Consider the following 15,789-nt stretch of genomic DNA (forward strand, 5'->3'; position numbering starts at 1 on the left):
GGAACTACATCACTTGGTCTTAAGTTCACGAGATCAACACAAGGAATTCCTGAACTCATAGGGTATAGTGACAGTAGCCACAACGTGGATGTCGACGACGGACGAAGCACTGCAGGTCACATCTTCTACTTTGGTGAAAGCTTGATCACGTGGTGTTCAAATAAGCAAGACACAGTCGCTCTCTCCTCGTGTGAGGCAGAATTTATGGCAGGAACAGAGGCTGCCAAGCAAGCTATTTGGTTACAAGAATTGCTAAGTGAAGTCACATTCCAGCCCATCGAGAAGGTGCTCATCAGGATCGACAACCAGTCTGCAATTGCTCTCACCAGGAACCCTGTTTTCCACGGCAGAAGCAAGCATATACACCGTCGCTATCATTTTATTAGAGAGTGTATTGAGAAGGGACAAGTCGATGTTGAGCACGTTTCAAGTGAGATGCAGAAGGCTGACATTCTAACCAAAGCTCTTGGAAGAATCAAGTTCAGAGAAATGCGAGACCTCATTGGGATGCATGACATATCAAATGGAGATTTCAAGCTTAAGGGGAAGACTGTTGGGATAAGCTTGAAGCCCAAGAAAGCCTAAGCTAGAAGATTCATCATAATCCTACCGAGTTATGGATAAAGATACATAATAGATTTAGGAGTTATCTAAAGTTATGATATCTATTAGGATTAGGACAAGCTCAAATCTATATAAGTAGTTGTCGAGTTGTTTCAAAGTTTAATAGAGTTTGAAGATTGAGAACTTGAGTTGTTGAGTTATTTTTCTCAAATTAATAAAGTGAGTTATACTTATTTGGTTTGTTATCACCAAATGCTACGCGCATCTTGGAAAAGATTAGTCGGGCCTAAAACCTAGATCATTTCCCAGTAAAAAAAACTGTCTGCATTTTTTCTAGTTTAAGTAAAAAAAAAACTGGTGGGGACTCGAGATGTTTATTTTAGTAAGAATTTAGTAACCGTTGACAAATGAAGACATAAAAGAAAGACTACAAGCCGATCAATCATGTGAAAATTATTATGATTGATGCTTAAACAAATATTAAATACTAACGTAACATGTACATTTACGTTGAGAAATCATAATACAAAGACAAGACTTTGTCTCTCTCATCATCTTCGTCCTCTCTTCTTCCTCTCATTCCTCTTAGATCTCAAAACATGGAGAACTCCGGCTATGGCAGAGACGGCATTTACCGATCACTTCGCCCTACCCTCGTCCTTCCCGAAGATCCCAACACATCTTTAGTCTCTTTCCTGTTCAGTAACACCTCTTCTTACCCTTCAAAGCCAGCACTCGTTGACTCCGACACCGGCGACTCCATGTCCTTCTCTCAACTCAAAGCCGCCGTGTCTAGACTCGCACACGGGTTTCTCCGTCTAGGCATCCGCAAAAACGACGTCGTGATGATCTTCGCGCCAAACTCCCACCAGTTCCCTCTCTGTTTCCTCGCCGTGACAGCCATCGGCGGCGTTTTCACCACCGTGAATCCTTCTTACACTGTCGACGAGGTTTCAAAGCAGGTCAAGGACTGTAACCCTAAACTCATCATCTCCGTTCAAGAACTGCTCGACAAGGTCAAGACTTTTGATCTCCCCATTGTCCTACTCGGACAGAGTCATGACTCTGGTTCCAAGATCCTCAGTTTGAACAGCGTGGTGGATCTGTCCGAGCCAGTTTCGGATCTCCCTAACGTGGACGTCAAGCAATCAGACACAGCTGCACTTCTGTATTCCTCGGGAACTACGGGAATGAGCAAAGGCGTGGAGCTGACTCATGGGAACTTCATAGCAACGGCTCTGATGGTGACGATGGATCAAGACCTTATGGGAGAGTATCATGGCGTGTTCTTGTGTTTTCTTCCCATGTTCCATGTGTTTGGGTTGAGTGTGGTTACTTATGCACAGCTTCAGAGAGGGAATGCTGTGGTCTCCATGGCGAAATTCGATCTCGAGAGGCTTCTTAAGAACATCGAGAAGTATAGAGTGACGCAGCTTTGGGTTGTTCCTCCTGTGTTCCTTGCTCTTGCCAAGCAAAGTATTGTGAAGAAGTATGATCTTTCTTCTCTCAAGTACATTGGATCAGGAGCTGCTCCTCTTGGGAAAGATTCGATGGAGGAGTGTGCAAGAAACATCCCTAATGTTGTGCTTATGCAGGTAAAAAAAACTTACTTTCTATTCTATTGAGAAAATCCATGAACTAAAACTCAAAGAAAGGAAAAAACTAGATATCAAAACTCGTATTTATACTTGTCCCGACAATCTTTTTCATGTTGAAGTTCCATATTTTCTACTTGATCAGGTTTTCTTAATCCTTGTTTTTACTGGTGCATTGAGATTTTCATTTAATTTTCCTTTAGATCATGATTAATATAAGAAATCGTTTCTTAAATTTAAATTTTAGAGTGGACTTTCTTAGCGAAATATAAGAAATCGTTTCTCAAATTTTAACTAAAAAACTAAGAACCAGTTCTTAAATAAGAAGAAATGATTTCTTATATTACGCTAAGAACCCCACTCTAAGAACCTCCCATTAATCATGCTCTTAGGTCTGAGTTTCAAATAGAATAAGGTTAGATGTTAGCTAATCCAATGATGTTTTGCTCGCAAAGAACCAAGCCAAAATGTTTAAGTCAAGATAACATAGTGAAATTCTCTGGGATGATTCTTTGAATTAGTGAAAAAGAGATGTTTTATCTTTAGGGCTATGCAATGACTGAAACGTGTGGAATAGTCTCTATGGAAGACCCAAGACGCGGGAAAAGAAACTCTGGTTCAGCTGGCATGCTTGCTTCAGGTATTGAAGCTCAGGTGGTCAGTGTAGAATCTGGAAAACCTCAACCTCCGAATCAGCAAGGGGAGATATGGGTTCGAGGCCGTAACATGATGAAAGGTTTGAAAACATTTCATACCTATATATATCCGTTCATTTGAAAATAATGTAAAACCAAATTATGTTTCAGGTTATCTCAATAACCCTGAGGCTACCAAAGAAACTATAGATGAGAATGGTTGGGTTCATACTGGTGATCTTGGATACTTTAACGAGGATGGTAACCTTTTCATCGTTGAACGACTCAAAGAACTTATCAAATGCAACGGCTTCCAGGTTTCACTATCATTTCCTAACGCTCTCTTCTAAATTTCTTCTCACTTATGAAATTATAACGAATGGTTTGATATGTATATATCTAGGTTGCACCAGCTGAGCTAGAAGGTCTTCTTGTATCACATCCTGAATTACTAGACGCTATCGTTATCCCGTGAGTCATTGATTACAGTTCAATACCAAGTTTGTTCAGTTTACTAAACATGTTTACATATGTATATGTTAACGTTGAAGGTTCCCTGATGTGTATGCTGGTGAAGTTCCAATTGCATTTGTTGTACGGTCACCTAATACTTCGATAACAGAGGAAGATGTTCAAAAGTTCATAGCCAAACAGGTTTAGTAAGTTAAGACTCAAGTCTTTAGAAATCAATTTGTATCCATGTGTTTTGTTTGTTTCTTCTCCAAAGCTATAAATCATCTCTCTTTGTTTGCTTGCATTAAGGTTGCTCCTTATAAAAGACTACGAAGAGTGAGCTTCGTTCCCAGTGTTCCAAAATCTCTAGCTGGTAAACTCTTGAGAAGAGAACTTCGGGAGCAAGTAAGATCCAAGATGTGAAGAAGAATCTTCTGTTACCCAAGAACACATATCGCTGCCTTGTCTTCCTCTTTTCTCTACTATTTCAAATTAAACACACAACTCACTAAAAGTGAAATAATAAGCCAAGACTCAATGCATACATTCATCTTTTTTTCATATCAATTATTTCCAGTTATTTCATTGTCAACTCTTGTTTATTATTTTAGCCAAAAAACTCTTGTTTATTAATAAAACCAAAAGAAAGCTGATGTTAAATTTTTATCAGTTAGCCCATGATAAAAGGTCTAGTTATAGATTAGGATATCCATTCGGATTCAGCTCAAGATTTTTATAGAAGATTTTTTTTTGTAAAACATTCATAAGTTTTATTTTATTTTTCTAAATCAGATTCGGTACCCTTCGAATTAATTCTTCTAATATATGGAATCACCCAAAAGCACATAAAATTGTCTAGAACTATAAACTTCTAACATTGTTTACGCGGTTGGTTTAGAGATTACTAGGTCTTGACCCGTGCGATCGTACGGGTATTAATTTTCTGTTTTAGTTTTTATTTATTTATACTAAATGATGTATTTATAATACTTGATCGTTTTACATTGACTACGTTAGGAATTTGTATTTGAATACCCACTGAGTCGGTTAAATTTTATTTGGGTTTGAGATTCCCGAGTTTAAAGATTTCAGCAACATTCAAATATTTATAAATTTTAGTTTCGGTTTGATTCGGATATTTGCGGGTTCGGTTCGAATACGGATAACCCGTTTGAATTATTTTAAAATTTTCAAAATTTACATATACTTTAAATTTCTCAAAACATATAAATTTGAGTAATGTAAGCCAAAATATCTATATTAAAAATTAAAAAACAGGTTGAACTTCAATATTTGGATGAAGAATAAATATATATTTTAAATATTTTTGGTGTTTGATTATTATTTATCTACTTTATATGTTTACTTTTGACTATTTTTTACATTTTCAAAATAGTTTAGACAACTTTAAGTTGACGAAAAAACCAACTTTAAAATATTATTAATTGTTGAAGAATAAAAAAACAAAATACATTAATCTAACTAAAAAGATAAACATTAAAATAGAAAAGAAAAAAACACATTAATCTAACTGAAAAAGACAAACATTAAAATAGGAAAGAAAAGAAACACATTAATATAACTGAAAAAGACAAGCATTAAAATAGGAAATTCAATTTAATTCTCAGTGGCATGCAATTATAAATAACACTGTAAACTAAGGGATATTATATATGTGTACTTCTATTTTAATAAGATAGATACATGTACTAGTTGCCATTTTCGAAGGATTGCCATCAATACTTATTTGCTCTTAGACTATCCTTGTAATAATTTGATCAATTTTGTATCAAACTAACCAAATTACATTTTGTTTAGCAAAATTGATTGTCCATCCAATCAAAATTTTAATTTGACCCTTATTCCTAGGGTTGTCCAATATAGTAAAACCGAACCGTACCGAACCGAACCAAACCAAAATAGATAATTTGGTTTGGTTTTGGTATATACCATACAAACCGAATGGATGTGATTTTATAAAAATCGTAGGATTTGAATATGGTTTGGTTTATAGCCGATTAAACCTAATAAACCGAACAAAACCGATCAAAAATAAAAACAAGTATATATATATATATATATATATATATATATTAGAACGACACATGAAAATCTATTTGTTATATAAGTTAATCTTTTGCTAATAACTATTAGAATATCTTTTACATTAATAAAACTCTAATTTGCAAAACACTTAAATTATAATTAAATAACAATTCATCGTAGCTTCTTATTTTCTTAGTTTTCTTTTTGATCTTTTTGTTTTATTTTTGAATTGACTAAAATAAAGTAAATATTATAAATCTGATGGACAATAATTAATGAAAATTCTTCACAATTTTTTTTATCTATAAACGAATAGAGTTTTGTGATCAATCAAATAACACTAAATATATAAGAATAGAAATAAATTTCTTTTGTGCTTCTTTTTTTTCCCTCAAAATTCAGAGTTTTATTTTAGTTCTAGATTTGATTATTTTATTAGATGGTAGAAGTATTTTTTTTTTAAATGTTCTTTTATTTAAACATATAGTGTTTTTTAATAAATTATTGCGTTGACAACATGTTTTTTAAAATTCATATAATATGATCTCTAATAAAATAATTATGGTTTTGGTATAAAACCGAATAAACCAAAAATCGACGGTATATAATTCTAACCAAACCAAAGTAGATATGGATTTAGAATGCTAGTTGTATTTTACTAACCGAAATACCAAAAAAATGAACCGAAACCGAACCGATATCCGCATTGAACATCCCTACTTATTCCTTATGTGATCACATATCTATCTCACAACATCACCTTGTTAGAATTCAACTGATTGATTTTTTGGACTCCATTTGTGGTCCTAAAAAGGAACCGCACGTACTCATCTTAGAAAACTTCCTCAGATCGATTTTTCGTCTTGAAAAGTAATCATGACTCACTTTCTATGAACACTAGTTCTAGAAAAGAAGAGATGCATCGTGTGGTTTTAGAAAATAGAAAAAATGTGTTTATGGTTTACGGGTAACGAATAAGGCACTACAAGAAAACATCTCTGTTGCAAGGGAAAAAAACATCGCAATTCCGTTGCAAATCACGAGTTGCAACGGAATTGCGAGAAAAGTCAGTTCCTCGCAAATCTTTGCTTGCAAATCAAAAACGCTCGCAATTCTCTCGCAAAATTTGTAACGGAATGATTTCCCTCGCAAATTTGCAACGGAACTATTTTCCTCACAAATTTGCAACGGAATTATTATCCTCGCAAATTTGCAAGAGAAAAATATTCCCTCGCCAAATTGCAATAGATTTGAAAAAAAACTTTCCCTCGCAAATTTGTCTCAGGATATTAAAAAAAAATACAAAATAAAAAATATAAATAAATATATATAAAGAAACTGGTATTTATATATACATACAGATACATATTTAAATACATGAATATATTAAAAACCTAAAAAAACTTATAACAAACTGGTTTAGTTAATTGAACCACTTTAACAAAACCTAATTAAGTGTAATCTAACTAAACTTAACCAAACCTAATTCTAAAAAAAAATTAACCCTACAAAATAAATCAGCCGACTCCTTCCCTCCTCCGCCGCACCACCACCACAGCGACGTCCACCACCACAGTGACCACCGCTGGTTGTCTCCTTACACATCAAGCTTCTTCTCAATCCTTCACCTCCCTTTACCAAAACAAAAAAAAAATCAGATCTAAACAGGGGGAGAGACAGAGAGATAGAGAAAGAGAGAGAGGACGAACCTATTTTGCCTTGCTTACTCCAGCCTGAAAACAAACAAATTCAGTTCAAAACAGAGAGACAGAGACGGGTGAACAGAGAGAGAGAGGTCGAACCATGGTGGTGAGGCGTGAGATAAAGAAGATCTGGCGGTGTGTGAGAGAGAGAGAGGAGAGCTGGCGGCGAGGATAGCTTGAGAGAACTGGATTCGGCGAGGAGAGAGACGAGAAAGTGAGATCCAGCGAGGAGAGAGATTTGAGAGTGGGAGAAGACACAAGGTCAGCGAGAAAGAGAAGAGATGGTGGATAAAAAAATCTCTTGTTTCTTTTTTTTTTTGACGGCACGAACAAATGAAAAGAATTAGGTTTATGTCATTATATACTAACCCTAGTCTGGAAACTCTTTTTTTTTTTTTGAGAAAATAGTTTTGCAACGGAATTGCAACGGGGCCCTCGCAATTCCCTCGCAAATTGCAACGGAATTTAATCCCTTGCAATTTTACAATAGATTTGCGAGGGAACCATTGCAATTTCCTTGCAAATTTATAGTTAAAGTGTTTTAGGGTTTTGTTATGTTTTCTATACACTAATATTTTTTTTTTTTTTTTCTTCTTCTATACACTAATATGTTTCTTTATATTTACTTTTTGAAATTTACTTTATAAGTAATTTAAAATTTGAAGTTAAATAATAAATATATTAGTTTTAAGATTTTAGTTAGAGTTTATGGTATTGGTTAATTTGGAGTATAATATGTATAGGGTTTAAGGGTTAAAAGTTTGGGGTATTGATTTAAGATTTTAAGCTAAAGTTTGAAAATAAATTTGAAAATAAATTATAATTACGTTTGAAAAGTTTTTATTTAGAGTTTAGATTTAAAGTTATGAATATAGAATAGAGGTTGAGTATAAGGTTAAAGGTTTAGAATATTGAGTTTTAAGATTGATTTTTGAAAAAGAAATAATTTTTGAGTTTATCTTTAATATTTTAAGTTAAATTTAAGATTTGATGTTAGAATATTAAAGTTTGAAGTTTGTGTTTGGATTTAGGGTTTGAAAAATTATTTAGGGTTTAGGGATTTAAAAAGACAAACTAAAGCTTGAAAACATGGATTTGCAAGGAAATTGCAACGAGTCTCTCGCAAAACCCTTGCAAATTTGCAAGGGAAATTAGATTCTCTCGCAAATTAACAAGGGAATTGCGAGGGAATCTTTGCAAATTCCTTACCAATTCCTTGCAAACTCCTTGCAAATCAAATAACTTTAAGGTTTCATTTGGGGGTTTGGTATATTTTTGGTGGATTACTATGTATTTGTATTTGTTGTTTAAAAAATTAATTAATGTGATTTTTTTTCTTTGGAAATTTACTTGATGTGTATTTATTGTATAAATTATAAAATTTTGATATTTAGTACTTACTAATATTAGTTCAAGTTTCGAATTGTGAGAAAACAAGATAAACATATAAAGTTTTTATTTAGAGTTTAGATTTAAAGTTATGAATTTAGAATAGAGGTTGAGTATAAGGTTAAAGGTTTAGAGTATTGAGATTTGAGATTGATTTTTGAAAAAGAAATAATTTTGAGTTTATATTTAGTATTTTAAGTTAAATTTAAAATTTGGTGTTAGAATATTAAAGTTTGAAGTTTGTGTTTGGTTTTTAGGGTTTAAAAAAGCATTTAGAGTTTAGGGATTTAAAAGACAAACTAAAGCTTGAAAATATGAATTTGCAAAGAAATTGCAACGAGTCTCTCGCAAAACCCTTGCAAATTTGCAAGGGAAATTAGATTCTCTCGCAAATTAGCAAGGGAATTGCGAGGGAATCTTTGCAAATTCCTTGCAAACTCCTTGCAAATCAAATAACTTTAGGGTTTCATTTGGGGGTTTGGTATATTTTTGGTGGACTATATGTATTTGTATTTGTTGTTTAAAAAATTAATTAATGTGATTTTCTTTTTGGAAATTTACTTGATGTGTATTTATTGTATAAATTATAAAATTTTGATATTTAGTACTTACTAAATTAGTTCAAGTTTCGAATTATGAGAAAACAAGTTAAAAATTTCGTTGCAAAATTTGCAAGAGAATTTTTTTCTTTGCAAATTTGCAAGGGATTTGCAAGAACGATGTAACTACCATCGCAAATCTCTTGCAAATTTGCAAGCGAAACGTTTCTCTCGCAAATTTGCAAGAGACTTGCAAGGATTATATTTTTTCTTGCAATTTCGTTGCAAATACGTCGCAAATTTGCGAGGAAAAATTTCCCTTGCAAATTTCCATTGCAATAGGTCTGTTTTCTTGTAGTGAGGATCCGATTTAGGTTATAATTGGGTGGACAATCGTTTTACTAATGTGATTATGTTAATTAAATTTTTTGGTTAATTTAAGAAAAATTAAATAAAATTTGATCAAATTACTATCTTACAGAAATGATTGAAAATTAAACAAGTATGGATGTACTAATTGTCCGTGCTAATAGTAAATGGCGAATACTAATGTCAACCCTTTTAAGACGTAAACTACTTAAACAACATTTTGACCAATCAACGCTTACGTAGGGACGAGTCCGAATCCTATTGACTTTTTGTTTAATTTTCACACATTCATCATCGTCTTCCTCTTTAGATCATTCATCAATCAATCAATCACACACGACTCACCTTATCCTCTCTCTTAGATCTGAACAAAAAAATAAAACAATGGAGAAATCCGGGTACGGCAGAGAACTTATGTTCGGTCCCGTACCACGTACGGGAAAAAAATCTTAAATTTTTGTATGTTTAACATATATTTTGAACCTATATTAACAATACACTTTGGATTAAAAATATACTAACACCACATATGTCGTCTCTACTATTTTTGGGTGTCAAGTGATACCGAAAATGTTAATTTGTATTTGCATAATATAACCATCAAAATTTACTGCAGTAATAAACTAAAATTCTTATTGTTGGGAAAACTCACCACACAAACTCGCTGAAGCACTCTCTGATGCACTTCTCGTAGTACGTTAGAAAATATGAGTTTGTAGATCTATGGAGAACAGAAGAAGAACACGGAATTATAGAAGATAGACACAAGAAATTGATATCCCAGGGTTCACCTAAATGTGGTTACGTCCCTGGGGCCTCGCAATGAGGCAATTCACTATAATCTCAAGTACAAAGACATAGCACCTCTCTCTCTCTCTCTCACAAGCCACAAGTCAGCTTGCTTGGTCACATCTGGACCTTTTGGACCATGCCAAGGTTATAGAGAAGAGTGCACACGAGCTCCTCTTATATAGTAGGAGTTTATTACATTAACCTAGTTGGATTAGGACATTCACCCCTTTCCATAAACCTATTAGAAAATATTCCAAAATACTTGCAACTTCCATATCTCCATGAAAGTAATATTTCCAGGAACCTATCACCTTGAATAAAGTGTATTTCCTTTTCCTAATATGACGTCCTTGTCTTGGTTTAAGTTATGCGATCTTGTTTGATTTCCATCACCAAATCCTGACGAAGTCTCTGAAGTATTCGCTGACGTAGTTCCTGAGGTAGTCTCTGAAGTAGTCTCGAATCCCAACAAACTCCACCTTGATGACATCAAACATGATCCACTACTTAGGTTAAGCAAACTCGTGCTTTGCCAGATGAAGTCGATGCTCTCGACCATCCCAAGAAATTTAACAGCTTCCTCAAACTCAGGAACCACCTTGGTTACAATATCAGCAGGATCCCTTGAAGTATTTAACTTCTACACACTTTCATCACCTTGAGCGATATCCTTGATGAAGTGCACCTTTCTGCTGACGTGTTTAGCCTTCTCACGATCCACATTGTTCTTTACTGGAAACAATGAACGTTGAGAGTCACACGATATCACAACCGTGTCTTGCTTGAATCCAAGCTCTTTCACTAAGTCACTTTTAACCACATTCCTTCTATGACACCTCCTACCAGCGCCACTACTATGACACCTCCAACCAGAGCCATACACTCCGCTTTAGTCGTTGACAGAGTCACTACAGTTTGTAGTCTTGATCTCCAGCTGATTGTATCACCAGCAGCCATGTAAACATAATCCGAGATCAACAATCTTTTGTCCAAAAACAGGAGCAAAAGATCCGAATCACAAAATCCTTCAACTATAAACACTTCATTCTTCTCTGAAGCATAGTCTGATCTTGTGTTCCCGTGAAGTATCTCAACTCCCACGCAGTCCAATGAACCATCCTAGGCTTACTCATAAACCTTCTAACCAACCCATATAATAGATCACTCCTTGTACATGGAATATCATCCATTCATCTCTACTTCATCATCTACTACAGCAGACGCAGAAGTGTACACCAGCAGGTGTTGACACACTCCTCTTATGAAGTAGAGACACGTGATCTTCTCTTCCATCAAGCTGAAATCCTTCTGGTTGCTTCATGTAAATCCATTCTTCAAATACTCCATGAAGAAAGGCCGGTTTACACCAAGTTGCTCAAAGTCAAAATTCTCTGTAGCAGAAAACCTCACAGATACATGTCTCACAATGGGTGAAAACACATCTTGATAATCAATTCCCTTTCTCTGAGAATATCCCTTTGCAACTTAACCAAGCCTCGAATCCAGGCTTCTCAACACCAGTTGTACCAGACTCCAGTTTAACACATCCACTTGCAGCCAATTGCTTCACGCTTCTCAGGCCTTCTCACAAGCTTTTAGGTTTGGTTCTTATCCAGTGAAGTCATCTCTTCACCCCATGATTCATTCCATTGACCAATTTATTTTGCTGCTCATCGCTCCATGATTGTCTCGAAGTTCTTTAACACATACCTCATCAGCTACATATAGCATAAAACCTGCTACATCCTCGGATTCAGAGTACTGTGCAGGTGGCACTAATCTTCTTCATACTCTGTCCATTCCTAGCTGACATCCTTCAAAACATTCATCTTGTTCAACATCTGCATCAACAGCTATGTCAGCTGTTTCGTCAACAGCTCCACCTGAAGTCTCAACTTCCGGTCTGATGCAGCGTCCTCATCAATAATATAAAACCGTGGATTACAGTATTATAACCACCCTCCTAAAATAAGGACCACCTAAACCAGTGATTCTTCAACCTTCCAGCAAAAAAATATTACATACCCATCTTGCACCGCCGTTTGTACCAACGGAACACGCCGCTTAACTCCCTTGGTTAAGAAGACTTTCGACAACAAGACCACATGGTACCATTCACAAGGTCACCTTGAGGATAACATCCACACCAGACTTGAAGTTACATTTGGAGATCCACACACAAAACCGCATGTACATACCTGAGAACTTTACATGTATCATGTTTCCCAAAACTCTCACAGAACTCCAAAACTCCAATCGTCCTCCTTATCGATCACCCCCTTCTAGGGCAAGAATCTGTAGATTCTTCATACTCATGTGCTCAAGACGTCTATGCCACAAGACTGTCTCATCCATAGATGGTTTCTTTCTGCCACTGCTATATATTCCACCTGATGCAGTTTCTCCATCTAACAGGTACAATGACTGAGACACAGTTCCTTGAAGAGCTAGCTTACCATGCTTGTAAAACTTAGTCTTCCCACGTCCGCCAATATGCTCCAAGCTTAATAAACCGAGATTCCAGTAGATACCAGGTTCCTTCTTAATTCCAGAATATACCTGACATCTTGATGTTAGGAGTTTTGAGGCTCCTAAGTCAAATGATAGTATAGTGGTAGTAAGTTGTCGAACCAAATCTGAGGGACTCAAAGCAGTGAGAATGCAAGTATTTGCCTAATCTAAGTGCAATCAGTGAATTGGATGGTTTTTAAACTAATGATTAAAGCTAATGCAAAGCAATAAAAATGATACTTTTAAGCTATTGGAAAGGAGAACTCATGGGTATAGGGATTTCAGACTTTGGGTGATCAAGTTTCGAACTAAGGAATGTAAATGATGAATCAAACTATCAACCTTAAGCCTAGACACAATTCTAAGCAAGCTCTATGTCTAGATGAATGCTCATTTGCTAACATGTCTCAAACATCAAATGTCTTTGGTTGAATAACATGCAAGCAATCATTACTAACAAGTCTATTAGCTATCTTAGCATCTTTAACAACAAATCTCTTTGGCAAAGTACACTAAGAGCCTAGGAGAGTTGACTCAGACATTTCATCAAACACCTTTTGGGTGGGAAATGCCTAGAGATCACCCTTTGAGTGGCCTACTCAAATGATGCATTAAGATCACTCTACTAGCAAGGAACAAGTATGATCTACACCTAAAACATCCTAGAACTAGCCTAATCACCCTTAATCACCCTAACCCATGAATCCAAAAGGTGATTACTCACTAATCTCCATGATTCCTCTTAAACCCATGGTGGATTTCAGATGAATCATATAGAGATGTAGAAAGAAAATCACAAGAACACAAGAACAATCAAAGCCAAAAGAGAACTTTTCTTGAGAGAGTTTTGTGTTCTTCAATAGATAGAAGATTATCTGCCAAAAGTGGCTACAAAGCATACTTAAACATTAGGTTTTTCAGTGCAAAAAACGTGCACAATAAATTGCAAAAAGGTCCTTGAAAATAATGAAAATCGTGCACTGATAACGCGGAGCGACCTCGGCCAGTCACTCCGAAAGGTCGCTCTGGCTTCGGGAGCGACCTTGGGTGGTCGCTGCGAGGGGTCGCTCCGGAGGCATTTTCTTCGTCTTCGAGCCGTGTAAAACCGAGCGACTTGGAGTGGTCGCTCCAGCTTTGGTCGTCAAGGTCGCTCCGGCTGGAGCGAGGTCTCACAGCGATCTCTGCAGGTCGCTCCAGGCTCTTCTCGTCCAATCATCTTCCTTTTCACATCTTTTGAGCTCAAAGTGCATCCAAATGTCTCCAATAACCTCACTTGGCACTCCAGTACCTAATAGAGACTTATGCATGCAAAATGCAACCTAAACATGTCTAAATCCTATTCTATATGATGAAAATGCTTATGAATGAATGGTTAAAACAATGCAAATATGCAAGACATCAACTCCCCCACACTAGTCCTTTACTTGTCCACAAGTAAACTTTCAAGAACCAATGAGAAAAGGTTTGAAGGTGGGGACTCATAACCAAAAGAAACTCTTCTTAGTTCTCAGCCTAATAACCTTGCATAATCATACCAAATAGCAAGACCAAAGATTTCATCCATCTCTAACTTCTCTAAGCCTATCCCAGCTCCTTTGATCTCTACACTCATTAATCATGCATTCACAAACCACAAATCCACATCTTTCTAACATTTATGAAGCAAACTCAATAGACATCTCACAAATGGTCAACTGGTCCAAGTCATTTGGTTTGGTAAGACAAAGGCTTTAATGCAAGTGAAATCAGAGGTTCAAAATAATCTTTTAAGGTGGTTTTCTCTCAAAACACAGTAGCTTTGACATTACACATAATATATCTAAGAAAGGGATCAACTCATGCATACAATGCTCAATCTCCATTGTTCTACCCTTTCCCAAACACACAAGACATTCATTTATTCCTCAATGTCAAACCCAACTCACATCTCTCACCAAAAGATCCCAAGAACATTCTTCACATCAGACTCTTTCTTTTTGAAATCAATAAGGGATTTTCACAATTTTAAAACAAATCTCAGCTCCTAACAACTTTGCTAGCCCCCTTTTTATTCTCTTTTTTTTTCTTTTTTTTTATATTTTTTTTTTTTATATTTTTTTTTTATATTTGGGGGCCAAGACTTTTCACAATAAGAGCTAGACATTTCTCCACTTATCCCATAAAGACAAATCATTTAAGCACAAATAGTCAAACCTTTCATATTCCCAAATCACAATCACAACACTCACCCCCTTCCTATAGCTAGACAATAGAGTGACTGATCTAGCAAGAATGGAGACTAAGCATTGTCGTTCCCAATACTCTCAACATTATGCACATGTAAAGCTTTTCAAAGAGGTCTCACTCAACAAATAATGATGGTTTAAACAGGAGGTATGGGTTTTGGGAGTGGAGTACCACTTGAGTTTGTCAAGAAGATTGGTAAAAAGGATGGGACAACTCAAGTGTGTATATCCATGACTTAGTACACAAGAGACCATATGCAAGAGACATTAAAACAGGAGCTTGCTTCAAAGAGAGAGTATCAACAGTCAAATGAGTTTCAAGAGGAGCATTCAAGGCGCGAAGTTTACAAGCTTTCTAAAGGGTGCTCAAGCTACTTGTCATGATTACAAAGGTCAACAAATTCAGTACTTAGCATGAGCTCTTTACAAGGTTGAAATCCCCCTAATGCATGAATGCAACCTATATGCTTCTAGACTCAATCCTAAAGATGCAAATGATGCAACTAAATGATTCTTTTTGTGCTTTTCAATTTTTTTTTATTTTTTTGGATTTTTCTATGCAAATAAGGATGTAATATGCAATGCATGAGACTCAAAATCATGAAAACAAACATGATCAAATACTTGGTACCTCCCCCACACTTAAATCACACAGTCTCTGTGTGAGTGAGGTACCCAATGGAAATGTGAAATACAAAGAAAAGATGGGAGAAGGGAAGTTTCCAGTTACCTGAGACGGGAGCGAGGTGGATGGGTCGCTGCGGCAGGTCGCTCCCAGCTGGAGCGACCTCGTGACGTCGCTGCAGAGACCTCGCTCCATGGTCAGTTTCTGCGTTTCCACTCGCGTGTGACGCGAGCGACCTCGGTATCTCGCTCTAGACATGTCGCTCCCAGGTGGAGCGACCTAGAGGTGTCGCTGCGATGAGATCGCTCTGGTGTCCGACTTTCTGCTCAATACCTGCACACAA

The 15,789-nt window shown here is 36.0% G+C and overlaps 1 protein-coding gene and 1 long non-coding RNA gene across 3 annotated transcripts; one reads left to right on the forward strand and one right to left on the reverse strand.

Moving 5' to 3' along the window:
• Positions 1-1,051: 1,051 nt before the first annotated feature.
• LOC108825885 (4-coumarate--CoA ligase-like 7) lies at positions 1,052-3,913 on the forward strand. Of its 2 annotated transcripts, none has more exons than XM_018599242.2 (6): positions 1,052-2,159; positions 2,706-2,895; positions 2,966-3,111; positions 3,198-3,265; positions 3,346-3,453; positions 3,557-3,913. In XM_018599242.2, coding segments are annotated over exons 1-6 (1,509 nt in total). In that variant the 5' UTR covers positions 1,052-1,163; the 3' UTR covers positions 3,558-3,913. The 2 variants fall into 2 exon arrangements, with proteins under 2 accessions (XP_018454744.2, XP_018454743.2); XM_018599241.2 differs by having other exon boundaries at positions 1,056-2,159; positions 3,346-3,448.
• A 2,687-nt stretch (positions 3,914-6,600) lies between these two features.
• Positions 6,601-7,313, reverse strand: LOC130500391 (uncharacterized). The gene is made up of 3 exons (XR_008939011.1): positions 7,096-7,313; positions 7,003-7,026; positions 6,601-6,925 (listed from the first exon to the last, which is right to left on the reverse strand). It is a non-coding gene; the product is annotated as an uncharacterized LOC130500391 (long non-coding RNA).
• Between the last annotated feature and the right edge of the window lie 8,476 nt (positions 7,314-15,789).

This window comes from Raphanus sativus, chromosome 9, assembly GCF_000801105.2.
Source record: "Raphanus sativus cultivar WK10039 chromosome 9, ASM80110v3, whole genome shotgun sequence".
Lineage (NCBI taxonomy): Eukaryota > Viridiplantae > Streptophyta > Magnoliopsida > Brassicales > Brassicaceae > Raphanus > Raphanus sativus.